At 34.4% G+C, this 27,923-nt stretch overlaps 1 protein-coding gene across 1 annotated transcript; it reads left to right on the forward strand.

The window, feature by feature from the left end:
• The first annotated feature begins 23,879 nt into the window (after nucleotides 1–23,879).
• On the forward strand, nucleotides 23,880–26,761 carry LOC104105684 (patellin-3-like). Its single transcript, XM_009614051.4, has 4 exons — nucleotides 23,880–25,205; nucleotides 25,669–25,793; nucleotides 25,903–26,044; nucleotides 26,272–26,761. The coding sequence occupies exons 1-4, from the start codon at nucleotides 24,012–24,014 to the stop codon at nucleotides 26,518–26,520; spliced, it is 1,710 nt and encodes a 569-aa protein (XP_009612346.1). The 5' UTR covers nucleotides 23,880–24,011; the 3' UTR covers nucleotides 26,521–26,761.
• Nucleotides 26,762–27,923: the final 1,162 nt, after the last annotated feature.

Genomic DNA, 27,923 nt, shown 5'->3' on the forward strand with positions numbered 1-27,923 from the left:
TGACCTAAAATTGACAAAAAGATCTATTTATACTAAGCTGAAATTTTCGAACAAAAATGCCCCTGCGGAACTTTTGCGGCCGCGTAATTCTGACCGCGGTCATACACTTACTTTCGTGACCGCGTAATTTTGATCGCGGTCCCCGTTTCTTCACATCTGGACCTCGGTTGAACCTTGTTTCGTGAACCGCGTAATTTCCACCGCATCCGCGTGAGAGACTTCTATGGCCGCGTAACTTTGTCGTGGGCTGCCCTTCTCATTTTTCTTGAATCATGCACTCTCTGAACCTTAGCAACCGCGGTCCACAGAATTCCCATCGCGGCAACGCTGGTACTTTTGCGGCCGCATCTTCTTGTCGCGGTCCGCATTCATGTTTGTGCCCAAAAAACATCTCTATGATTCTTCATATCGCGGACTGCGAAATAATGGCCGCATTCGCGTTGATACTTTCGTGGACGCATACTTTTGTCGCGGTCCGCGTTCCATACCTCTTGGCCTAGTCTTGGTTTTTGTTCAAGTTTTAACTCCTTTATGAGTTGATTATGGATCATTTGGCTCATTTTGAACAATCCCTGCAAGCAAACATATTAAGTTAGTTTCCGGGAATACCTTCACGCAGTTTTGGCCCAAAACACAAGTAAAAGAGAGCAATTAATAGGCTAAAATCCCTACTTATCACAGCCGCTAACGTACGGGTTGCACATTTGAATGAATTGGATGAGTTCCGGTACCATGATTATGCAAGTTCATACTTGAACAAAGAGAAGATGAAGTACCTTCATGACAAATACATCTGAAACAAAGAGTTCAAGGTGGGCGATCTTGTGTTGTTGTTCAACTCACGATTGACGATGTTTCCTGAAAAGTTGAAATCCAAATAGAGTGGTCCCTTTGAATATGTGGTTGTGACACCTTTTTGGGCATTGGACTTGAAGAACAAAAAAAATGAGGTATTTCGAGTCAATGGTCAGCAGGTGAATCATTATTTGGGACAAGCTGATGATGGCCACACGGTGGCAGTTATTCATTTGAAGTGATGGTAATCTACGTTGTGCCGCTACGTTAAATCAGGCACTTCTTGGAAGGCAACCTATGTTTCTTTTTCCTTTTCTTTTCTTTTTTTGTAGATAGGTGTTATTTTTGTGCTAACTAGATTTGAAGTGTGTTGCAGGAATGAGTGTGCTTTAAAGGGAATATGCTAAAAAAGAATTGGCTAAGTGTGGAAATTGTGCGGACCACACAATTGTGAGTGCTACAGCAGAAGGAACTGCGGTCGTACAATTAAAGTGCGGACCGCACAAATTGAGATGGTAAATTTCAAACTCTCTAAAGTCTGGTCTGTTAGAGAAATGGCCAAAGTGCGGCCGCACAACAAACTATGCGGTTCGCACCATAAATCTGTGGCCGCACCACAATTTCTGTGGACCGCAGATCAGCAAGGGCATTTGAGCGCCAGGTAACAGAGTGCGAACTGCAGAAGGAATTCTGCGGCCGCACTCCTCCTTGTCCCTCAAGTCTGACTGTCATGTGTAAATAGTAACCTTAGGGCTACTGTACAATGTTTCCCTCTCTGAGCACTCTAAATGCTAAAACTTTGAAATCGTCTCTTCAATCTACTGCCACACTAAATCCACATCTATGATTACTCATCTGCATTACTTCGTATCTGGTATGCTTCCATTACTCATAGAATTTTTCAACTTTTAGTTTAATTTACAATATTTAGGTAGTTTTAGGCCATTTTTCAATAGAATTCAATTTTACTACCATGTGAGGTTTAAACTGTGTTGGGTTAACTCATAATTGCTCTATGAGGAATGGGTGATTTGTGTTTCATGCTTAAGTGTTCATACCATGTCGAATTTGTACAAAACAATTGAAAACCATAGAAGTATGATCGATTTAGGTATGAAATCTGCGGTCCCACAAGAAATTGTGTGGCCCGCAGAAGTTGAGATTTAGGGTCTTTGGTCAAGTAAAATTCTGCGGCCGCACTTGAACATGTGCGGACCGCATAAATTCCACCGCAGCTGCAGAAAAGTGTGTGCGGCCACAAAACAGCCTATTCTCTGTCTTTAGAGAGTTGACATTTTGGGATGTCCAATGTGCGGCCGCAATGGTAATTGTGTGGACCGCACTTCAAATCTGCGGTCGCACTCAAAATTGTGCAGACCGCAGTTCCATGTCTATGGCCGCAAGTTCAAATTGTGTGGTACGCATAACCCAGTCTACGGCCGCACTTGTAATTGTGCGGACCGCACTTCCCCACCTGCAAATATGTTTTACACTCTGTGTTCACTGTATGTTGTACTTGATTTACAACTAACTCTTGTTGTTGCTTGTTACAGAAAATGGTGAGATCTCGAGGCCATGGAGATACGTCAAAGGGGAGGGGTGAACCTTCCAAAGGCCGAGGCAAAAGTACTTTACCCCTCTCCCTCTAAAAGATAATTGCAAAGAAGACTACATTCGGCCGAGGAAGAAATCCAGAGCCCTACGAATCTAGTTCATATGCCCCATCTTGGGAAGCATGGAAAGGCAACTCAGTACAAGCGCAGCCTGCTGTTCAATCACAGCCACAGGGAAGGTATCAACTCAGGAACGAGCCTTCCTCCTCACATAGCACCTCCGAGGGTTAGGAGAGTGCCAGCCAGGCTTCAGAGCCATCTTCTACACCTATCCCTAAGGCACCAGCGGCTATCGTTGACGATATTCCATTGAGAGGTCGAAAAAGAAAGAGGTCTGGGAGGACCGTTTTGTAAGTCTAACTGCCTTCACCAGCTTCCGTGTGTGGTGGCATGTGAGATCGCTCACTCTTGAGCAACAACTCCAACTCAAAGATCTTGACAAGTATAATCCAACAGTATTGAGACAGTTCCGAGAGCGAAAGGGGTGGATGTGGTTCACCCAGACTATTGTGGACGCCAAGGAGTATTTGGTCCGGGAGTTCTACGCCAATGTGGCGCACATAAAGAAAAGGACCAAAGTGACAAAAGTGAGGAATCTGAAGGTGAGATTTGACCAACACACACTGAACACCTATTTGGGGTTTGAGGATGTTGAGCCGACACAATACTTGGAGAAACTGGTGATGAGTGATGCATCTTGCCCATGGCTAGTTGAGATTCTTGCATCCCCGGGGCCACCTCCACCATGGATCATAGCAGGGGTTCCTATTCAGCGGAATACCCTAAACTTCAAGGCGAATGGATGGAAGACCTTCGTACGCAACAGACTAGACCTTTTCCAAAATGAAACCACCCTACCTATTCCACTGGCAGTTCTAGTCGCCTCTATTATGGCCGGGTACTCGATCAATGTGGGTGTCGCGATATTGGCCAATATGTTAGTGGTTGCCAGGCAAGCTAATACCTCCTACCTGTATCCCAACACCATCACTAAGTACCTTACGGATGCACGGGTAGAGCCCAGAGATTTTGACACGAATGTTAGGGCTAAGAAGCCCTTCTCATGGTATTCTCTGATGGATGCACATAACCCAAAGAGAAAGGGACAGCCGACTATTACCGTAGGCCAGTCTGACGAGCCATCGGTGATAGGTGTAGAGACAACCGATATACCATCCACTTCACCAGAGCCATCAGCCAGTGCAGCTTCCATGCCTCCACCTTCATCCTCAGTGCCTTCCACCTCGGCTTTGAAACCCTCTGCTCCACTCTCTGCGCTGCAAGTCTCCCAGACACTGGCGAGCCTCAACAACTGGATGCAAACAGCTACTGCAAAACTGTCTGACATATCCGATCATGTTGCAGCACAGTCATCTACTCCGGCACTCCAGATTCCCCCCACAGTTGAAGAAACCTTGAAAAAGCTTTTGGAAAATCATAACACTATTATGGCCACTCTGGTACAGCATAGGTCTGTGATTAAGGAGATAGCCAAGGAAGTGAAGAAGATGTGGAAGTCCCAGGCCTTCAAGAAGTCAGTGGGCAAGCTCTGGCGACAGGTTACTAAGATTGCAGCAGCTGGAGACATTCCATTTGATATGTTGATAGACCCGCACCACCCAGGCCCAGATCCTACAACACCTGTTGGCCAGTTTGAGGAGCCAGACACTGTTGCTGACACTTCTGAGGCGGTCCGTCAGATGTTCACCAACCCAGCCACTCCCGGACTTGAGGATGATGAGATCCAATTGGATGAGTCTGAGGTCGGTGCCACTGCTGGGGACACATAGATGGCCACAGAGCCATAGGGAGGTTTCTTCAATCTCACCCTTCTTTTACTCTTATATTGTTAAGCATTGGGGACAATGCTTAGTTTTATTTGGGGGGGAGGGGGGTGGAGTTTCTTTGACTCATTTTGATGATTATGTATTTTGATAACTATGAGACATTTGGCATGTAATTAACTTATTACTATTTTCTTCTTTCTCATTATGTATATATTTTCTCTTCTTTCTTATTATGTATATATTCTCTCTTATCTCTCATTATGTATATATTCTCTCTTATCTCCTATTATGTATATATATTCATTACGCCTTCAATAGTTTTTCTTTTGCTTTGTAGCTTCTTTATCTTTATGTTTGTTTTCTTTTTGAATTAGTAGCTTCTTGTTGATTTAATAGCTTCTTTCTATGTTTTAGTGGATAAATAGCATTAGATTTTCTTAATGCCACTTCTTTCCAAAGGTAGTTTTTGTGTCAACCGAGTGATTCTTCCTAACGATAGATAGCGTGACAACCTTCTTAAGAGATTGAGTCTGTTTTGGGTGTTTAGGTAATAATAGTAGTAGTAATGAATAAAAAGACCTAATTGAGTCATACTTGAAGAGTCAAACATGCTTCATTTGGTACCAACACACTTAACTGCGTGCTTATGGTTAAAAACATGAATATCTCTATTTAGTGACTTTGTGACTCTTATGTTGATTTAGACAATCATCGAGTGGGTTAGTCAAACCATAGTGATTTTCAATCTTGAATATGGTCGTTGTGGGCCCTCAACTCTATCCTCTTTAACAATCCAGTTGTGCGAGAGGTGAGATGTTATTATTGCAAGTCCAAGTATCCGTGCTAATGGTCTAGAACTTGTCTTGAATGTGTTTCTAGACAAAATTTTAAGTTTTGCTTGGCTTGAGAAATGATTGTAGGCTCTCCTTGACCCGCTTGAAGTTTTTCATTGCCTACCAATATTGTTATCCCTAGTCAACCCATTTGAGCCTAAAACCTTTCTCATTTGATAACTATATTACAAGCCTTTACCCGTTTTATCGTGACCCTCTCTAGGCACCCGAGCTTTCCTTAACACTTTTGTAAAATAATTGGCTAAAAATGTAAGTTTGGGGGAGAGACGAGGAAGTTGAAAGAGGTATCAAGGCACAAAATAAATGATGAGACGGAAAGGAAAGAAAAAGAAAGAACAAAAAGAAAAAAGAAAAAGAAAGAATAAAAAGAAAAATGCAAAAAGAAAAGTGAATAAGTGAAAATGTTGAAGGAATTCAAAGAAAAGTAATGATGCAAAGCATGGAGAAATCAAAGAGTGATGTTAAGTCTCTCTAGTTCCTCTAAGGAAAAAAAAATGTCCCAAAGAGTTGGCAAAGCATGAGCCGAGAAAATAAAATGTAGTGCTTAAGAATAGATGAACTCGTTCTATCATAGCATATCAAAACTTATTCCAAAAGCCTTCATTGCGATCCGAAAAAGTCCTACATGATTTCAATCCGAGTGAGCTTACATTAGTGGTGATCTACATGAGAGGCAAGCCTATGGTACTTAAAGCCGTACTTGCGACATTCTTTTGAGAGAGGTGAGTGAATCTTTCGTAAATCTTTGGATTGAGTGCTAAATTCTTAAGTGAGATAGGCAAACGGAGAATAGAGGAGGAGGAGTTTTGGATCCACAATGACCTACATAAAAGAGAGAGCTTCCTTGATGAATAAAGTTAACTCTTGATGCTCAAATGTCACATTATAACTATTTGTGCTTAAACGTATCACTTGTTGCCTTGTTGATAATTCATAAGTGGTGTGGATAATTGTTGGTCCCAATTGATGTGTGAATGACTCACTTTGAATTGCTGGAATGGCTCTTAACCTGTGGAGGTGGAAACCACTTTATTTGCTTGAGGACAAGCAAAAGCTTAAGTTTGGGGGAGTTGATAAGTGGAGATTCTGACTACTTATTAGTGTCTTTTAGCTTTCGTCTTAGTCCAAAAGCGTTTAATTGTCTTCCCAAAAACTGATGAAATGTGCTTAATTGCAGGAATATTGGAAGATGAACTCCCAAGATGAAATCCTACTCAAGAGGGAGTAATTTGAACTCAAGGACAAAAAAGGCACAGAAGCTCAATTGTGCGTACCACAGAATATCATATGCGGTCGCATGTTATGAAGAAAAATCCATCAGAGACTGGTGCAAAGTGTGGTCTGCACATGAATTGTGCAGCCGCAAAAGTTTGGTCAGGAGCAAAGTTTAGAGAATCTACAATTCAAGTCCATCAAAAGTGCGGACCGCACAATTATTGTGCGGCCTCAGATACAATTGTGCGGACCGCAGAAGAGCAAGGCGCGACTGCAGTTACAATTTTGCGAACCGTAAAAAGAGTGTAGTGCGGCTGCAGTTCAGAATTATGTGGCCGCAGACTTCCAATCATGTCAAGCTGAAGAAAGGTGCGTACCACACATGGAATTGTGCGGCCGCAGAACCTCCGTAAGGGCATTTTTATCCGAAATTTCCAGCCCTATATAAATAGACAAGTTTCACATTTTTAGAAGAATATTTTGGACATCATCTGCTACAGTAGACGTTTTCTTTTACTCTTTTTAGTAGTTTTTCATATTTTGAACTATTTGAACATAGATTTTATCGTTTTAATTAGAAATATGAGTTTAATTATCATGTCTTCTTCTATTTTTTCCATTTCAAGCATGAGTAGCTAGATTTTTACTAGGGTTGTGACCCAACCCTAGTGTGTAAACTTAATGGGTATTTAATTTAATTCTTGTTTATGGTTGGGCGTTTATTATTTAGCCTTGTTCTTGCTTTTATTTTTGGAATTAATGGTTGCAAGTATTAGTTCAGGACTTTTTGACTTGGTTTCTACTTAGAAAGAGAGACTTAGTCTAGGAAAACTTGGCTAACGAGAAATTGGGTCAATCAAGAGATTGATACGCCCAATTAAAAAGTTGAACCTAGAGATAGTAACAACCCGACTTGAGCTTTTATCAACTGTTTTGTTCAATACCTATTTGGACTTGAGAAAGCCAAATTGGGCAAAATCACTCTCTGACCGAGAGGTATTGAGTGGGTGATTGAGTGTTGATAGCTATAATACACCCCGACAAATAAAATAAGCTTTAAAGTTTATATCCCATTAGGCAAACACCTAGGTGAAGGTAATAGCCCAAAGCTTTTTACAACATTCGAAAAACAACAAAAACAATCTCTTAGTTTTATTTATCAAGTTGCAATCGTAGTTTAAATTAGACTTTAAAACAACTAGATTTTGCGGAAGAGTAAATTTAGATATTCAAATTCACACGCTACGATATATATTACTAACTCCCATCTGTAGATCCATGCGAAATTCTACCCCGACTCTTGTTGGATACTATTATTACATCGACCGTTTTCATAATCTCGTATTGAGGTGTGAACTTGGACGAGATCAGTAAACACCAGTTGATCTTCTTCTTTCAACAATTTCAGAGGGCCACTGATTTGCATCTTCAGACAATTCATCAAGAATAGAGACTATCTCCTCTGGAGTCTTTTTCATCAACGGTCCTCCAGCTGCATTACTCAATGTTCTCCGTGAGGTCGGTATCAATCCATCCCAAAAGTCCTGGAGTTGCATCCAGAGTTCAATTCCGCTATGTTGACAATTTCGCACTATCTCCTTAAACCTCTCCCAAGCTTCAAACACCGTTTTCATCTCATTCTGGCAAAAGTTATGGATTTCTCTTCTAAACTTGCCTGTTTTAGCTGAGGAGAAATATTTAGCAAGAAACTTTCTGGTCATCTCCTCCCATGTTCTAATCGATCCCCGGGGCATCGAAGCTAGTGTTTTGCATCATCTTTAAGTGTGAAGGGGAATGCCCTTAGATAAACTGCATCTTGTGACACACCATTATACTGAAAGGTGTCAATTATCTCCTCTAAGTCCATCAAATGATTGTTTGGATCTTCGTTCATCTTTCCTCTGAAGACACAGCTATTTTGGATGGTTTGGAGCAACCCTTGATTTAATTCAAATTTGTTGGTTGCAACTGGAGGTGGTCTCACACTCGATAAGCCTTGGTTGTAGACCGGTCTAGCATAATCACCAAGGGGTCTTCCTTGGTTGGGAGCTATGTTTTCGAACTGGTCTGCACCCACGAGCTGATTCAGAGCCATTCTTTAAGCCCTATCCTCCTCATAAGCAATTTGTGCATCTCTAAGTGCTGCTTATTCAGCATCCCTTGCAGTTTTCTCTCTGAGTTGGGCTGCCTCTCTCGAAGCCAAATCCACATTATCATCACTGTTTCCAGCCATGTCTTCCTTAGTTGAGGATTGCCCAACCTTCTCTATTTTCTCGGCGATATTTCTTTCCTTCTTCAACCGTCGCAATTATTTATCGATTTCGGGTTCGTATGGTTGCAATTCCTTACCAAAAGATCAAGTCATGCACCAATCTAACATGTAGCATGCGCACAGTCAATACCCGGCAATGGCGCCAAAATTTGACGAGCTTAAGACACACACTAAAATATGCTCGCTAGTCGAATATAGTATAATATAGTATCGTATCCACAGGGATTGGAGTTAAATAGTATTATTATAATTTGTAGCTAGATTGCTATCTAAGATAATCAACAATTTAGGATTATGTGATTAAAAACTAAAATTAACTAAGAATCTAAAGCTAATTAACGAATGACAATCGAAACAAAAGTAAGCAAAGAAGATATCAATGGGACAAAATAGGGATTGATTGGATAGGTGCAAGATAAATGTCTATTATTTAACTCTAGTTAATTCACTTCTAATGTTCAAGTGAGTCTCTCGAATTTACTCAATCGTTAGTTCAAACGTTTAGTAGAAACTTCTCTCTCGATTAAGTCTCAACCTTACAATGTGAACCAATTTAAGCTCGGTGAAGATATGCAAGAGTTCGTAGTGGATTGGTCTTTAGGAGAACCTCTCTCGGTTATCCTCCTAAACAGGTCTAAACAATAATTCAACTAGCCTCGTTCTATTACTAAGAAGAATTAATGAATTTAACCAACAAGATAATGCAAAGATATCACAAGTATGCCTCTCTCGATTACATAAACATGTGAATATAGATAAATAATTAAAACACCCAAAATGATTCAATGCATAAAAATTAGAGTTAATATCCATAAACAATTATCAATACACCAAATCTATCAATCCCTAAAGAGAACTACTCAATAGATATGGAGTAATTCATCACAAATATAAGAAAAACATAAAACGATCCAAAGTCTTGTCTTGAGTGAGTATTGAATGATGAATTTCTTGTGCTTTCGCTTCTCCGCCTTCTCTCTAGACTCCTTAGGTCTTAGATGTGTCAAAAGTCCTTCAAATAACATTTTTACATATATTTATACTAAGTAGGGTCGGGCCCAGACGAAAATACCTTTTCCTGCACGAACTGGGATAATAACTCTGTAAAAAATGCACAGGCGCGCAGCATGGGGCGACGCGCCATGCGGGGCGTTAGTGGGAAAGTACAGAGAATTGATTTCTGACAGATGGCAGGATTTTACACATGCACGGTGCGCCACACGCCGCGGCTGTGGAAGTTTCTCAGAGTCCGACTTTTTCCTTGATTTTTGATATCCAGATGTAGTCCTCGACCCCCCGAATGCGATCCCGGATTAATCCCTTGGGCTTTTACTCATACTTCAAAGCTTCAAATAACTCGAATTAGCTTCATAACATCTACATCACTCGGAATCACTCCTACAAGGCATAAAATACATAATTAGTGTAAAATACTAGCGATTAATGCTCAAACTCAATTAAAGTGCAGTAAATTAGAGTGTAATAAGCGACTAAAACACGATATTATAGCCTACCATCACGTAGTGCGTAACATGATCTTCAAGGTCATTCGTGCCATTATATATTTTTAGGTAGGGCGGCATTTTGAAGGTCTTCGGTATGGCATGCGGGGCTGCATCATTATTGTATGGTGGCTCGACAAATCGGCCGGCATCTCTTTTCGGCAACAGTTTGGGGGCGCCCGGTATTTTATTGACCCGTTCCTAGTGTTCTTTCATTTTGATCTTGGAGTTCCTTGTTTTCATTCTCCATTTCCTCCATCCTTTTCAAAATGGCTGCAAGAGCTTTATCACCTGCATTATCAATGACGTTGTGAGTAATACATGTTGTTGGAGGTGGAGGGAGTTGATCACATTGTCCGTTCGCCCGTTGCGCAGTGCAAATCCTTGCATTTTACACAGTCGCATCTCGGGCGGACTTGTTGAGGATGCCAGCTAGCGTGTCAGTGAGCCATGCTTCGATGAGCTTTTTTACAACTGGGGGTGCCTCTTCCCCACAGATGTGGAGGGTCCCTTACCAAGAGATTTTGTGATGCTGCAGTGAGGAGGGGGTAACCCATCTCGCCTAGGGGAGGCGTTGGGCATTTCACATCTCTCATTCATGATGTTCATAAGGTTGGTTGGGAGGTTACTTATTATTCCCGTCCTTTCTTTTCTGTTACCTGTCATATTGGATTTGTGCATACAAAGAAAGGAGATCTTGTTTTTTTTTTTTTATGTTAGCAATCCGTGTTAGTTATAGATCTAGAAGAAACTACAAATTTAACTAGAAAATTCCCACAGACGGCGCCAAATTGTTTGACCAAAAAGTATGATTTTCGGCTAAAACAGTTGAGTTTGTATTATATTGGGTTAAACTTAGTTAAAAATAATATTTCTATATGTGAGTTTTGAAAACATGAATAACATTAAACTGATCTGGAAATATGTTGACTATAACGTACATTAATTATTCTAAAAAGTGTGAGCAATAATGGGGGGAGAACTAACAATAAGTAACATTAAATGACATTTAAGTAAATAGGAGAAGTGGTTCACCCAATAAAGAATGAACTAGATGATTGTCCCTATTGACAATGATGAATGACAGACAAATCCTCGAATGTTCGAATTATTCTCGGATCTGATGGAAAAGTGTGGAATAATATGAACAAGAATCTTGATGAAAATGTAGTGTTTGTATCTTTATCAAAGAGAGAGAATCTTTTCTCAAAAGACTGTTCTTATCAAATGAATGTCACATGCCCTCCATCACTGTCTTTGTTTCTCTATATATATGAGACATACCCCTAACACACCCTAATAGTATAAGTTCAGAGAATATCCACTAGAATATTCTCTTTAATATCCCATTTACAAAACTAGCCGCTGCAAATAGTGTTCGATCTCGCCCGTGTTGACATCTCAACCACAAACTTAACTGCTTCCTGGTCGACCTCGACTGACCCATTTCTTAGTACTATATTGCCCAAAATATTTTAGGAGAGATTTCGACCTATACAGTAATTAAATAGTATAACATTTAATAATTCGGTAAATTTGTAAAGAGTTACAAGGAAAGTGATTAAAAGTGTATCTCTTTAATTAATTGAAGATTCAATGTGCTTAATCAGATATCATAAGGATCAAAATTAAAATATACCAATAATTAAGGGACCCAAAGAGTTACTATCCCTTCAAACAAAACATTCATCTTTTAATTGATATATATTTGTTTATTTACAACTTTCTAATTACAAGTTAAATAATTTTCGTGCATATATTATTCTTTAATAAAAAGTTGAACTCATCTTTCTAATTAATTTTTGCCAGCAAGGGTGGTATATGATTTTTGTGTGATTGTTATTTTCTTTTTGGACATGACACATGGCCAAACATTGAGCAGTTGTAGTTTCTTCATTCTTTTGCGGTCGTTGAACTGCATCTAAGCTCAGAATTTGATTATTGATCTGGATTTTATCAACTCTAAGCACCAATAATTAAAAAGACAATAATTATACGATAGCTTTTATAAATATGCATCTTTTGAAAAAAATTAAAGGTTTAGCTAGCTAGAATTAGATGGAAGATATCATCATATTATCTTAAAAAAAGAGTATGTCTTATATATGAAAAATATAACATACTGTTTTGTCTTTAGAGAAAACGGATACTTTGTGATGGAACATTTCGAGAACCATATTCAAAATTGAAATATTTCGCATGATTTAACTCTAGCTATTTTAAAGTTGTAAGCTTTTTGGGGGGGACTGTTATCAGTCCAATAATTCTGTGTTGCTCTCAATTGTCCATACAAGTGGGGCTATTCTCAAATGCCAAGAAGTTAAAAAGCACATTTGTCAAAAGTAGATTGTTTTGGTTGAAGTAGACAAACTTATTTATATGTCAAGGTAATCAAAGTATAACGAAAAGATATTAATCTAGGCGTTTTACGCACAATAAAATCATAAACATTTTCTCCGTCTTATTTCAAAAACTCCTTTAATTAAGATTTGAGCCATCCCTACTTGTAATTCCTCAAGCTGAAGAACAAGTTAATTATAAGCAATCGTTTAGAGTGAATCAGGATTACTATATTTGTTTTGGCACAGATTAGAAATGTATTTTGGTTCCAACCAAATTTTGTGAAGCTAATTATTAAGTTTTGCGGTACTAGTTTAACAAAAAGGTAAAGATCTTATATGAAGTACCCATACTAAGAATATATCCTCTAAACAAGACAAACAAATCCCCAGAATTGAAATTGAATGCTAACAAATCTTAAAATTAGATTATTGAGTGAAAGTACTTTACCTAGAGGGTTTTGGTTAGGATTCAGCATACATCCATTGAATAAAACTATCTTATTTTAACAGTTAGTAGAGCAATTTAATAATCAAAGTCTATCGCTGGATAATAATCTTCTTAATATTTGAATGATTAGAAAACTAACCAAAGCAATTGTACGTGAAAAAATATAAAGTGATAACTTTGGAAAATGATAAATAACACGTTTGTATACGGGTGAAACCGAGCCCACGAGACGCCTAGGCTTCCGATGAGACAAACGTAGTAAGAGACGTAACGGCAAGAAACCAGAATCGAAACGAGAAGCCCCTCGAGTTGGGGTCCTAGCAAAACGCCCGGCCTCTGGAGTATCGGGGTCGTGACCCCGAGTTCGGTTCGAATCCTAAAGACCTCGGAGAGTACTACCAGGTAATCGAGCACGACCAACAAAAGGTCGTGATGTCCGTGACCAACCGGATATCACGGCGTGCATTTCGGCACGTATCGGCAGAAAACCGGCGATTGGTTAAACAGAAGATTTTTACCTTTTATAAAATTGTACTTAGGGTAAAATTCTCCTACTATATAAAGGGGATCTGGTTATTCATCAGGGACACTGTAACACGCATATCAAGGCAATATACTCTTATTTTCTCTGTTACTCAAAGTTCTTATTCTTGTTCATCAGTACTCCGTTATTGTGAGATCGAGGGCAGACATCTCATTAAGGTTGTTATTGATTCCGGAATCACCCTTCTTAAGTGGTTTGACAATTTATTTTTAATCTAACGCAATTTATCGTTTGTATTGAATTAATCCGCGTATCCTTAAAACCGTATACAAATTTAATTGTTATCTGTTTTTTAGGGTAAACAATGTTATAACATGTTAAATTATATTTATAGTTCAAATAATCCTCTCTTTTTTAATTCCAATCATCATTATATAAAATGACATCTAAAGAGTAATTTTTTATTGAATTAAACTTATAATTTATTAGTTATCAGTAATATAACTGAGTCTGTATTTGCTAGATGTGCAGAAAGGGATCCGAAGGGAATCAAAATAAGATCAAAACGTGAATCAGTCAATTGTATTGAAGCTTTTGAAAAGTTATTTCTAGAAAATATTTGTTTCAGAGCAAATCTTTGAGGTACAAACACTAACCGTTGTAACGGTATGAAAGCTTGCCTTCGCAACGGATATCGACAAACCATGGGTCCCTTTTCTTCTTCACCAAATAAAAACAATTTAATACACTAATAAATAATTAATTATATTAATTACATTTGTCTCTTCACGACCAAAGACAGCCAACTGTTGAAGGTAAAATATGTAATAGCACTCGGTATTTACATTAGCCTCGTTAATTTATTATAGTTAAATTAAATATGCGTATTAACTAACTGTTTTTGAGTGGTAATAATGTATGTGAAGATTATGTTATATATTCATTGGATCATGTAAACATTTGATGCGATTGATTTTCTTACACTGTTAAGCCTCCAAATGCCTAATGCAGTTGATAGTGGGGTGTCAAATTGGCGGGTTGGACTGATTTTGGACGAATTAAGATGGGTTGAGTTAATAAATGAGTGGGTCAATTGACCCGCCCAAAAGTAGTTTGGGTTGAGATGTGCTTGGTCATGTTGGGTTAAAATTTGGGTCATAGTCAAACCCGCTCTCTTACAAGTTTTAATTAATGTGTATTATTTTCTTATATATTGTTTAATTATCAAATAAGATTTATTTTCTTTTGTTATGGTCATATATAACATATTACACAAAAAGAAAATATTTTAAAGATATTTTAACAAAGTTACTCATTGATCATTTTGGGCTAAATATCAGCCAAACTTTAGATGAATTGAAATGAATTGTGTCAAAATGAGTTGAGTTCAACAAATAGGCGGGTCAAATGAGTTTGGGCTCAAATTTTCACCCCTACTTGATAGTCACGTCCCCTAATAACCTAATTTGGAGAGAGATATTTGGATAATTTCTCGAAATAATCAGGTTAATTGTATGTTAGGAAAAAATATTTATCTCAAATAAATTATGCTAGAAGAGAAAAATGAAAGTGGAAATTACTGTCTGTGGCAACTGACAAAAGTTCCTTTTCTTTTTAGTGCTAATCGCTAAACCATATCTACTACTTTTTTTTTCGAATTGATTGTTATTTAAACCTTTTAAATTTATTTCTAATACTTTTCCAAAATATTATAAAGAACCATGCGATTGCTGAATAGTAGTTTTTAGTACACTATGTATATATTTTTATTTAAGAAAAGTAGTTGATAATTTTTCTATTTCATTTTGTACTTTGTCGAGCAAACTCTCAATAATTATAACACGATGTAGCTGCAATTTGGAGTTGTAATATCTCTGAATTTTGTTCTTCAGCACTATATTTTATACTAACAATTCAGTTTTTGATAAAAAGAAGTACAATAATATTCAATTAGCATAAATGGATTAATAAGCCAGCTTAAAATGATGAAAAAGCACCATTGGGAATTTTCCAAACAGATTAACGATTGTATGACTGCGATTTACACGTGTCAAATATTGCAATAATTATATTTATTCTTCATGATAGGCATGTCACGATGTCTTCTGCTGGAAAGGATTAAGGAATAAAATCTTCAGATTTGAAGATGAGCTCATGACAATGGGGAGACATCAACTTTCACAAACGTTTCAAATTTCAAGTTTAAATATTTTTTCCTCAACTTCAACATAAATATGTTCAAATTCATACTTAATAATTTTGTTTTGCTTCAATTATTTCTTTGTTACTATTGATTTTCAATTCTGATGAGTTCAGTTCATAATTTATATTAAAAAGAATCAATTTGCATCATTTCTGTAATAGGTAAATGACTCTCTTTCTTCTAAAATTATCGGAATTACTCGTAATAAGATATTGGCTATAATTTTAAGATAAAATACGAAAACTCACCTAAACATTAATGAATAAATTCACGCATGATCACTTCATTTTTACTTTATTACACTAAATCTCTAAATATTTTTTCTAAAGAATAAATCATTCGACTATATTTGAGTATCACAAAATTATGTTTTGAAACAAACAATCTATATCTATATATCTATATATTATATTAAAAGCACGAAGGCCCTTAGCGAAATCTCATTCGCTTTTTTTACCCTTTAAAAATAGATTTCACACTGAACAAAGTTGTCATTCACGATATTTCCCTAATATTTATGACTTTAAAATCAATATGAAATCCTAAAATTTAGGAAGTCAAAATCAATTAAACTTTTACCTTATATAATCACTTTCTTATTCAATAACGTAACATAGCTATTATACCGTCCTATTAATTTTTCTAATTTCTATCTATCCAATAAAATACGTATAGCGAGCTAAAAGACTATAATTTAAAACTAGCACTTTCTTTTTCCGTAAAACAAATCAAAAATAACTATAGACGTAAGAAACCTAACCAAAACAATAAATTATTTAATTATTAAATAAATAAGGAAAGAATTTATTCAAGTAAAGTATTATTTGGTTTTAAGCACCTAAATATTCGGAGTTTCTTACATAATTCAAATTAGGAAGAATTTAATAACCAAAACTTTAGTTGATTTCAAAATAATAAATATTAGGAACAATTTAATTATTGTAGAAAAACTTTTAAAAGTCAATCGACAATTGCATTTCAAATATACATTATTTAATAATATTTATAAAATATTAAAAATTTAATACTCATCGATATAGGTACACGCGTAAAGCACGTAACTTAATTATTTTCGTATTTATACTTTTATATATATCTACATCAATATCTATATCTATATCTATCTATACTATATTAAAAGCACGAAGGCCCTTAGTGAAATGTCGTTCGCCTCTTTTACCCTTTAAAAATAAACTTTACATTAGACAAAATTATAATTTAGTTATTATCCTAATATTTAGAACTTCAAAAATAATTAAAAGTTTAATTATCAAATATTTCTTTATTTAAATTATGTAAGAAGTCCTAATATTAAGGAGTTTAAAGTAGATATTATTTGGGGAAATATGAGTAATATTAGTTTTTCTTTTCGTTGTATAACCGACGGCAATTTCAATGGAAATATGTTTCACATTCATTCTTCTTTGAGGAACTTATAATTCTAACAAGATGTAATATTAAAAGTAAAAGATCTTGTACGAACTAATTATATATTTTAATTATTAAATATAGTTTTAAATACTACACAAATTAATAAAGAGAATAATATATTGTTCGAGTAGGAAAAAAGTTCAAAAATAATTTGTATCTTATATACTATTATAAACATGAAATCTCAACAAATCATTAAGTCTTTGAATTAATAAATTAGAAAAATAATTAATTCATTTTTTTCAAAACCATTATGTATGTAAAATTATTTATCCAGTTGATAAAACTTTTAAGGTACATAAATTTATTTTCACAAGAAGAGCATCGGCCATGAAAGAAATAAAAAAATATAGCAAAATTTATTTTAATAATAGTATTAAAAGTTAAATAGCTAAAAATGCTAAGTTAAAGCATTAAGGATGTAACATTAGACAAATGGTATCAAAAGACGTTGTTATTATTATTATGTTTTTCTATTTATATTCATTCCAATAAATGATAGCTTCCTATATATTTTAGTATAGTATTTATTATTTCTTATAATTCAATATTAGTCATTTAATACTTTAAATTTTTATTTATCAATATTTTTTCTAGGAGCTATAGTCCTACCCCATCCCTCTACAATTTATAAAAGATCAAAAGATTCAAATTTTCAATTTATTTTATTATCTTTGAATATTTATGGCAAAAGTATTTTTTTTGTTTTGATAACAAAGATAACAATTATTTTCATAAGATAAGTCACTCCTCATAAATCATCATAAGGCATAGAAAGACTTACATGAAGTATGATTTCTTCGTTTTATTGAGCTAGCGTAGTGAGATTAATATTCATTATTTTTAGAAACTTATATTTTTTAATATTTATTCAATAACTCAAATATATTATTTAATAATATTTACGTAATTTTTAAAAACTATATATTTATTGATATAGGTACACGCGCAAAGCATGTACCCTAAGACTAGTTATATTAAAAGCACGAAGGCCCTTAGCGAAATGTCGTTCGCCTTTTTTGCCCTTTAAAACATAGAGTTCCCATAGGACAATATAGTAATTTAAGTATTTCATAAATATTTTAAAAAATTCACTTAATTAATTTAGTTTTTCGAGATTTTTTGGTAATTTTTTCTTCAATTATTTGTTATTAAACTTTGCCTTAATTAATTGGTTAAATTTTCTTCACGTTTCTTACACAAGGAAACTTAATTAAAAAAAAATTCCTAAACTTTCACTCTCATTAAATAACAGATTCCCTTTACTCTTTGGAGTATTAAATGAGTTATTATGTTGCCTTAATTATTTGGTAATAAAATTTTTCTACACGACTGTTGCACAAGGAAAGTTTTTTAAAGAATTTGACTTGGAGGACGATGCAGTGGGAAGCCATAATTGTGGTTCTGTTGCACAAGGAAAGTTTTTTAAAGAATTTGGCTAGGAGGATGACCTTTAATGCAGTGGGAAGTCATAATTGTGGTTCCGTGTGGTTACACAAGGAAATATTTTGGTAGAAGTTTTTATTATTTGGTAAATTTTTCTTGTTTCTTTGACCAACATACAAATTTACTTTATATAATTTCTTTCATGTGTCAAATTGTGTACCATAATGCTTCTATAAAAGAAGCTACAATGTCACAATTTAATCGTCAAAGTTCGCCGTATTCCAACATTACGATTTTAGGTGTTGTTTCTTTTACTAATATCAACATCTTTTGCTACTTCGTATTTTGCAAGCACGTTTGCATGCACCAGTTTTTAGTGTTGCATCAACAATTTATTTTTATTGTTGCATCAACAAATTTTTATTATATAGTTTTTGTTTCATGTTTTGGACTTGGCTAATTTCACATCTCACGTAATTTACAAATTTAATACAGGTTATTGAACAATTGTAATTCATCACAGAAAATCGGTTAGACATTCGATCTAAGTCTTATTACTTAAATATTAGTATTATTTTTTCCTTTGTTGTATAATTAATAATACTTATAATTGCTATGCCAGCTCAAGTTGTCTGTTTTAAAAAGAATTAAAAATTAGGCTATATGCTTTAATTATGTGTTATATTAATACTACATGATTTGCGTTATTGCAATTGCCATGCTTGAATCACTCAGATTTCAACAATTACATCCGTTCAGGTAAACAATCTTCCTTATATCATAAAAATAATCAATTATTGAATTAGTCACTTTGATAACTTATAAAACTCTTATGCATGCTTTATTTTAGGTACAACTGTAATGGCCAGTGAAAAGGAATTGTTAGACCAATGTGTCCCAATTAATAGTCTAAGAGTATATGATTCATGTTGGGTAATACGAGTATTAGTATTTGAGAGTGGAATAGTAAAAGAGTTCAACAATAAAATAAATCAAGGCACCCGAAAAATTGTGACATTAGTTGACGAAGAGGTAATTATTATTTTATATCAATATTTTATTTCATGTCTTTTCATATTATAGTTTTAACCATCATATTAACTTACAGTGCGAACAAAAACTAACGCTATACTTTTCAATGGTTATATTGAGTTGTGAAAAAATTATTTACAACAAAACAAGATCTGTTATATCATAAACGGACGCATCAATAGTGCTAATCCTAATTTTCAATCAGTGCGCAAGGAGCTTGAGATTGGATTTAAGAAAAATACTTTAGTTGAAGAAAGCAATAGTCACTTTTCGACCATTGATTTTTCAAATAATTTTATTTCATTCGACGAGGCATCAAAGTGCACCAATGGAATAATTTTTGGTAAGTTGTTTAGATTTCATCCAGTAATCTTTCACTAAATATACAAACAATATTTTACTTCTATTCGCCTTATTAATTTTTGGATAATATACATATATTTGTTTTGATATTCTTTCTAGATATAGTTAGAATTTTAGTGGATGTTAAACCCTCCATGGGAGAAGGTGCAAAGAAATGAAGAGAGATAGTGCTTATCAACGAGATGTAAGTTGAAAGTTTTAGTTCAATATGTTAAATGTTTCTTTGTAATTAAGATGTTAATAGTTTAATATATTTAATTATAAATTTCAGGGTTGATAGAAAGACTGTAACCTTATGGAATGATTTCTCAGAGATAGACGGTCAAGTGCTACAAAAATTGATTGAAAAAATCTATTGTTGCGGCATGTGATATGAGAAAAACACCATATAGAGGTAATATATCAAGAACTTTTTTGTAAATTGTAGAATTATTTTTTTATATTTAACCTTTTTTTATCTATGAAGGAAATTTTTCAATACCTACTACATATATTAGTAGTATAATGATAAATCCAAAGTTTGAAAAGGCGGTAGCTCTCCAAAAATGATAATATTTGCTTAGGTTTTTTAAAGTTTAAGCAATCTTAGTAAAATATAGTTATTATTATTTACTAATTACACAATATGCAGGCACGACTACAAGAAGGCAAAAAACATAAATATTAGTTTATTGCCAAGTATACAACTGAAAAATACTCAGGAAGTGAAGATTGAGGACACCAAAGATGATTCGTTTGACAATAAAGAGGTAAATTCTTCCAACTACTTCAGAAATATTTATACTTTTTAAAAGTGTCCTATCTAACCCATTTTTTTTATATTTATTTGCAGGATACATATTTTAAATTTAATGCAAGAATAAAAGATGTAATGAATAAAGACGAACCATGGTATTCTTCTTGCAAGAAATGTTACAAGAAAGTGGACGTTATAAAACCTAATATATTTAGGATCTTATAATCACCTAAAATTTTGTATATTGAATCCTTCCTTATTTAAAATAGTACTATATAAGAAGTCCAAATATTTAGGACTTTCAATGCAATTAAAATAAAAATAATAACTAATAGAAATCCTTTCCAAACATAAACTGTGCAATATGTCGACGTAAAAATGTAAAATGTACATGGAAACTTTACGTCATTAATATGGTGGTAAAACTAGAGCATCTTTTATGAGCTATATTTTAAATTTCAAATTTATGTTACATCAATTAGATAATAATATGTATGATTGATTTTTTGTTTTGTTTGAGTATTTAAATGATTGGTTCTTAGGTAAATATGTCTATTCATTCATATATTAGCATTTATTTTACAAATTGAAACTAGATAAAAAGGGAGATATCAGATTTATATAATTATAAAACCAAACAAAAAGCACGATTAACTTGAATTTAAAATAACACACCACAAAAATTATATAGTGTTGGATTTAATCTCAAAATTCTTTTGAATCGCAATACCTTGAAAGTAACGGATACCAATCTTAAGCTACTTTAAAAATAAAAAGACTAATGCAAACACATACATCTTATTGGAAATTTATTTAATATTTCAACTAAACCTTGCGCATTAGATCCTTTCCTTATTTTAATTACGTGATATAATACCAAAAATGAAAATATTCACAGAGAATAAGTAAAACGATAACTATTATTTGCTGTAGGTTTGAATTATTCATTGTATAAAATTATAATTAATTAGTTTTATATAATTTAATTATCTTTAACTAAAAAATGAAAGTGAAAAAAACTATTTAGTAGAAGTCGTTAGCCTTTAATCAAAGATTCAAACTGTATAAAATATATGTACCAAAATATAAAATATTATAATAAATTCTATAATTAGATATATTTATAATTATTATACTCTTTAATCAACATCCAATGCTAAAAATACTTTTTAAATGACACTTAACAATTGCAGTTAGGTATACAAAATTTAATAATATTTATATAATTTTTTTTTTTAAAGTTCTAAACTTCTTAATATGTGGTACATGCGCAAAGTGAGTAGGAATGAATTCTTTTAGTCTTTTAGATTGTTTTTGATGTGCCATGTATTTCAAAATTATTCTAATTTTTTTTATTGGCATGATGACATAATCCTATTATTCTATGATCCACACTTTAGTTATTGATCTAAATTCCATGTTGCTTACTATTTTTTATGTTCATATGTAACTTTATTCATATATTTGATATTTGTTTTATATTGTTCTGATGCCAATTTGGTTTTATAAACTTTTTTGATATAAGAATAAGCAGACGAATCAAAAAAAGGGAACAAAATAGGATTGAAATGGTGAGAATAACCCTAAATTTTTTTAGATGACTAGATTCATTTTTCTTATTCGAAAACTATAATTTTTCATATTTTTTTTCTAAATATTTTCCCTTTGAAATTACAACAAAAGAAAATGTAATACAAAATTAGTTTATATAGAAATTATCACAAATATATCAATGCTAAATTGATAAGAAAAAAATACAAATCGGAATGAAGTATCTGTAGTCAAACACATTATTCTTGCACATATATTTACCTGACGCGAGGTACACGTGCAACGCACGTACACTAAACTAGTTATATTAAAAGTATGAAGCTCATTAGCGAAATGTCGTTCTTCTTTTTTACCCTTTATAAATTAACTTCACATTAGACAAAGTCGTAATTAAATTATTATTTTTAATATTTAGGACTTTAAAATTAAATTAAAAAATAATTAAATCTATCCTTATTTGAACAAGATTGAAATTCCTAATATTTAGGACTTTAAAGTCCATTAAAATTTTACCTTATAAAAGTATTGCTTTAAAGAAATAAAAAATAGAGGAAAATTGATTATACAGTATTAACAGTTAAGAATTGTTCATTAATTAAATAGGATCAACATTCGACATTTCACTTATAGTTTTGTCTTAATTTTTTTATTTTATAACTCAAACACGACTATCAATATAATATTTATGTGATTTTAAAAAATAATTATACTCATTGAGATGGGATTATTGTTCAACGCGCGTACCCAAAAACTAGTATTATAGAAATATGGTATGTAGGATAGGAGTGGAATGGCTATCATTGCCTCCACCGATTTTAGAAAAAAAAAAATTAACAAAAAGAGGATTAATAATCTAAGATTGGTAGAGATTTTGAGTATTTAAATATCTATAATCTTTTTTTCATTATAGAAGTGCTGCTCATCATAATCGGCCGCCAATTTTCCGTCACTCCTAAATGAAGTGTATAATGTCAACACATGAATATTTCCCAAATTATTGGCCCGATAATGATCCTGATTTTACAACCATCTATTGAAGAATTCAATAGAAACAAAGGAATCAAAGGAAGAAAAAAAACAGAATTAGTTGGACCCAAATTTTGCAATTATATAAATTTACATAAAGATCAAAGTTTTAAGAAAATAACTCTTTAAAATACTTCCAAGTTGGGGCTATACTTTCTCCTCATTCTTTTGCTTGCTTCTGATTAGCTAGCTGATGAGGTAAAGCTTATCAAAAAGATAATAAGTAGTTGATCAAAGAGTATGATCGTTCACACTGAAATTGAGATACGACATAGACTCCTATAGAAGGCAATAGTGGGAAATTTTTCGCCATGGACGAAAGTTTAATAGAGCAAGGTCGCGTGGAGGCAGAAGACCTACAGATCGTGAACTTCTTTTTCCGGAGAAGAATCAATAACTATATATGATGAATAAGCCTCGGCTAACTTTGTGCCATCAGCCACGATTATACAGAGCACGTAATCGTTACTCGAATAATTTCGCGCAAAGAAATCTATGAAAGTAAAACAACTTAACGACAAATGAATATGATTAATTGATAATCAGTATACATACTCCTATATTTTTTGTAACTATGAAAGAAAAATTTAATAAAACTCTATAAATACATACTGATGCCAACTAGGATAATACAAAGAAGGTTCAGTGGCACAATGATTACAATTTCAAACAATCTCTCTGAAAAAATAAAGTTAGAATTATAGGCTGAATTAGCGGTGTTCGAGGTTGTCGTGGACCCCATTTTTACTGTGGGTAACGAGCTGTCAACTCATACTTTGAAACTCCTCGACAGACTGTTCCCTTTTAACACCCCCCACCCCCAAATTCAGTTCTATACGTACATATATACCCTTACCCATTACCACCATTTTCACCATTACCAAGCATTTCTTCCTCCACGATTTCAACCCCACTTCTCAAAATCCAATCTTTAAGCCCTTTTCATTTCTGGGTATCTGAAATTTAATCAAATGGCTGAAGAAACCAAGAAAATGGCCGAAGAGACGACGCCAGAAGTAGTGGTTTCTGATGTTACAGTGATGGAAACACCTCAACCTGAACCGGAAAAATTGCGGGAGTCACCGGAGAAACCTGCTGCTCCGGTCACCGGAGAATCCAAGGTTGAGGGTGATAAGGATGAGAAGGACCTTGTCGCTGAATCCACTTCCTTTAAGGAAGAAAGTAACAAGGTTGAAGAACTCCCTAATCCTGAACAAAAAGCACTGGCTGAATTCAAACAGTTGATTCAAGAAGCCCTTAACACACACGAATTCACTTCCCCTCCGCCTCCGCCGTCACCTCCGGCAGCCAAGGAGAAGGAGGAGGAGAAGAACGCAGCCCCTGCTGAGGCACCGGAGGCAGAGCCGTTTACAGAGGTAGCCTCTGAGCCGGTGGCAGAGGCAGCACCGAAGACGGTGGAAGTTGAATTGGTGAAAAAGGAGGAGAAAGTGACTCCACCGGAAACGAAAGTAACTCCTGTAACGGCGCCGGAGACACCATCGGAGCCGGAGAAGGTGGAGGCAGCTGAAGAAATCAAGGAAACAATTGTCGAAGTACCCGCGGCTGTTGCTGTGGCGGCGGCCGAGGAGGAGCCACCAGCAACGGACGAAGCAGAGGAGCCAAAAACAGAGTGTACACCACCACCACCAGAAGAAGTATCCATATGGGGAATATCCCTTTTAGCTGACGAGAGAAGTGACGTCATCCTTCTCAAATTTCTAAGAGCAAGAGATTTCAAGGTGAAAGAAGCTTTTACCATGCTGAAAAGTGTTGTTGCATGGAGAAAAGAATTCAAAATTGATGAACTCTTGGATGAGAAAGAATTAGGTCAAGGACTTGAGAAAGTTGTGTACAATCATGGTTTGGACAAAGAAGGTCACCCTGTTTGTTACAATGCATTTGGTGAGTTCCAAAACAAGGAATTGTATCAAAACACTTTTGCTGATAAGGAGAAGTTAACCAAATTCCTCAGATGGAGAATTCAGTTCATGGAAAAGTCAATCAGGAATCTTGATTTTAGCCCTGATGGTATCTGCACTTTTGTTCAAGTCATTGATCTTAAGAATTCTCCTGGTCTCTTCTTTTTCAAGAAAGAGCTTCGCCAGGCTACCAATCGTGCCCTTCAATTGCTTCAGGATAATTACCCTGAATTTGTTGCCAAGCAGGTATTTTTCTGTCCTTCAAAGTTCATTTTGTGTCTGTGCATTTCTTGTTTGTTGAAGTACTGTAGTTATCCTGTCAAAGTTAGTACTTTGAGTTACTATTAATGATCCTTTCCCTTTCAATTTCTTTGATTTTTGGCTGGAGCATCAACCCTTTAAAATGAAAAGAAAGACACCCATTCGTCCATGTGATACCATTTGACTAGGCATCGAATTTAACGAAGAAAATTTTTTGAAACTTTTGAAGTTTTAGATATTTGTGTAGCTATAAATCTATCTCATTATGGATTCTTTTAAGGATAAAAGAGAAATGTTCAAGTTAAATTGTTTCTAAATATATAAAGGTAACATTTTTTTAGATAGATTAAAAAGGTAAAAGATAAAAACTTTTGTGTTTGATATTTTTATATTGTTATATGATGTTGGTATATGGACATTAAATTGATTTGGGTGTTATAATGTGAAGGTGTTCATCAATGTTCCATGGTGGTACCCAGCTTACTACAGGATGATAAATGCAATTTTCACTACAAGGACAAAGAGCAAGTTTGTATTTGCTGGTCCTTCAAGATCTGCTGAGACTCTTTTCAAGTCAGTACTCTAATTTTGCCCCTTTTTTCCCCTTATTCTGATGACTTTCAAACTTATATTGTTTGCATTGAGCAAATTCTGATTTGTAATAAATGTGATGAAAATTCAGATACATAACCCCTGAGCAAGTACCAGTACAATATGGTGGACTTAGCAAGGAAGGTGAACAGGAATTCACTATTGCTGAACCTGCCACAGAGGACATCATTAAGCCAGCTTCTAAACACACCATTGAATTCCCAGTTACTGAGGTATGTTCAGTATTTCTTGAAGGATTTAACTTATATACACTGATAATGTAATATTGATAATTAGGCTTATTATAGAGAGTTAGTTATTGTTGTTGAATATTTTTAGTGCATAGAAGTTAAACGCTTGACTCCTAGTTATAGAATTGTACTATAGCCAGATTTGCATTTCATTTGTTGGATTTCTCAACTTTATTGTGTTGAATGTGGGAAAATGTTGGATCTTGCAGAAGTGCACTTTGGTTTGGGAAGCAAGAGTGACAGGGTGGGATGTATCTTATGGAGCTGAATTTGTACCAACTGCTGAAGGTGGATACACAATCATTATAGAGAAATCAAGAAAAGTTGGGGCAAATGAAAAAGTGATAAGCAACACCTACAAGGCAGGAGAACCAGGAAAAGTGGTGATCACATTTGACAACCAAAGCTCTAAAAAGAAGAAGCTTGTTTACAGGTCCAAGAACAAGCCCTCAGATTGAGAACTACATGTTATCTTTTTGGTTCTGTGGTTGATATTGAATTTAATTTTTGAGTTTTGGGATATTTATTAAATATTTTGTTGGGGTTTCTTGAAAATTATGTTAGTGTTGGATTGATTGGATTTTTATTTTATGGGAAATATTTCATGGGAATGGAAAAGGATGGAGAGAACATGTGTAATGTATTTGGAATGTGGGACAGAACCTTTTTACTGATTTATTGATACGTTTTCTTCTGAAATATTCTTGTAAATCTATTGCTGATGTCCTTTTCCTTTCCTTTTTTGTGATGTGAAGCTTAAAGTTAACGAATTCTTTGTCGAGAGATTGTTGTCCTTTTGTTTCTTATATTTTGGTTCGTTCTGATAGTTGTCCTTTTTCTTAGTCTTTATGTGGAGATGATCCCAAATTATTATATTTTATAAAGCATTTCATTTGAAAAATAAAGCCACTACAAAATTCAGAAAAAAGGTTCACCTTTGTCTCTTAAGTCTTAACTTAGGACATAGATTCAAAATAGTCCTTTTATGTGTAATTCAAGATAGTCCTCATAGTTTTCCAAACTTGTGTATTTATATCCTCAGAAAATGTGATGTTTCCACTTAGAACCATAAGACAGAGACTCAAATTTAAGGTAATGCTGCATTGAGAACAGCTTACCGTAAATGTCACGAGTTCGATTTTCAATGAGTTCAACTACTGCTGATTAGTTAAACATTTCCACTATCTAAATTAACTATGTGAAAAAGAAAAAAACTAGACCAGTGATTTAATGGGGATATATATCTCGGTGATCTTCCATTCTTGAATTTAGAAGTTGACTTGGGCATGTGTTGAATTGAAATTATATTCGTAGCCGAAGTGACGTAAGACAAAGAACAGACATATATTTTGATCTTAAAAGCAGTTTTCTTTTCAAAAAGAGGAAAAGATTACACAAAAAAAGCTGGTAAAAAAATACTGTTAGAGCACGTAAAGCAGGTATTTGTATGAAGTTGTTTCTCTTTTTCAACAAAGTAGTTATCTATATGCTTTATTTTATTATTCAACCTGCAAAGGTTTGTTATTAAAGTGAGGTTCTAATCATTTTACCCACCAACTTTACATTAAATAAAATATTTAGAGCTATAGGTTTTTACATCGTCATCAATGAGCAGGTTTTAGATGTCTCCGAATTTAAAAAAAAAGGAGTCGATGGATTCTTGTTGTTGTCAATGGCCCCAGCAATAATGTTATTAGGACATTTCATACTGCAAGTTCTTATCTAATCCAAAGATTTTTTGTTGATGCTAAAATTTTCAGCCTTTAATTGTGGCTAAATCTAAGCTGATACATATCCCAAAAGGAGATAGGGAATGGAAAGGGACGGGGTTCGGAGGAAAAAAAATTATCCACCCTCGTTG

This window comes from Nicotiana tomentosiformis, chromosome 6 (genome assembly GCF_000390325.3).
Source record: "Nicotiana tomentosiformis chromosome 6, ASM39032v3, whole genome shotgun sequence".
NCBI lineage: Eukaryota > Viridiplantae > Streptophyta > Magnoliopsida > Solanales > Solanaceae > Nicotiana > Nicotiana tomentosiformis.

Coding starts and splice junctions, on each gene's coding strand:
- LOC104105684 (XM_009614051.4), top strand. CDS start 24,012: ATGGCTGAAGAAACCAAGAAAATGGCCGAAGAGACGACGCCAGAAGTA. Junction 25,206..25,668: donor CTGAATTTGTTGCCAAGCAG/GTATTTTTCTGT, acceptor TATAATGTGAAG/GTGTTCATCAATGTTCCATG. Junction 26,045..26,271: donor TTGAATTCCCAGTTACTGAG/GTATGTTCAGTA, acceptor TGGATCTTGCAG/AAGTGCACTTTGGTTTGGGA.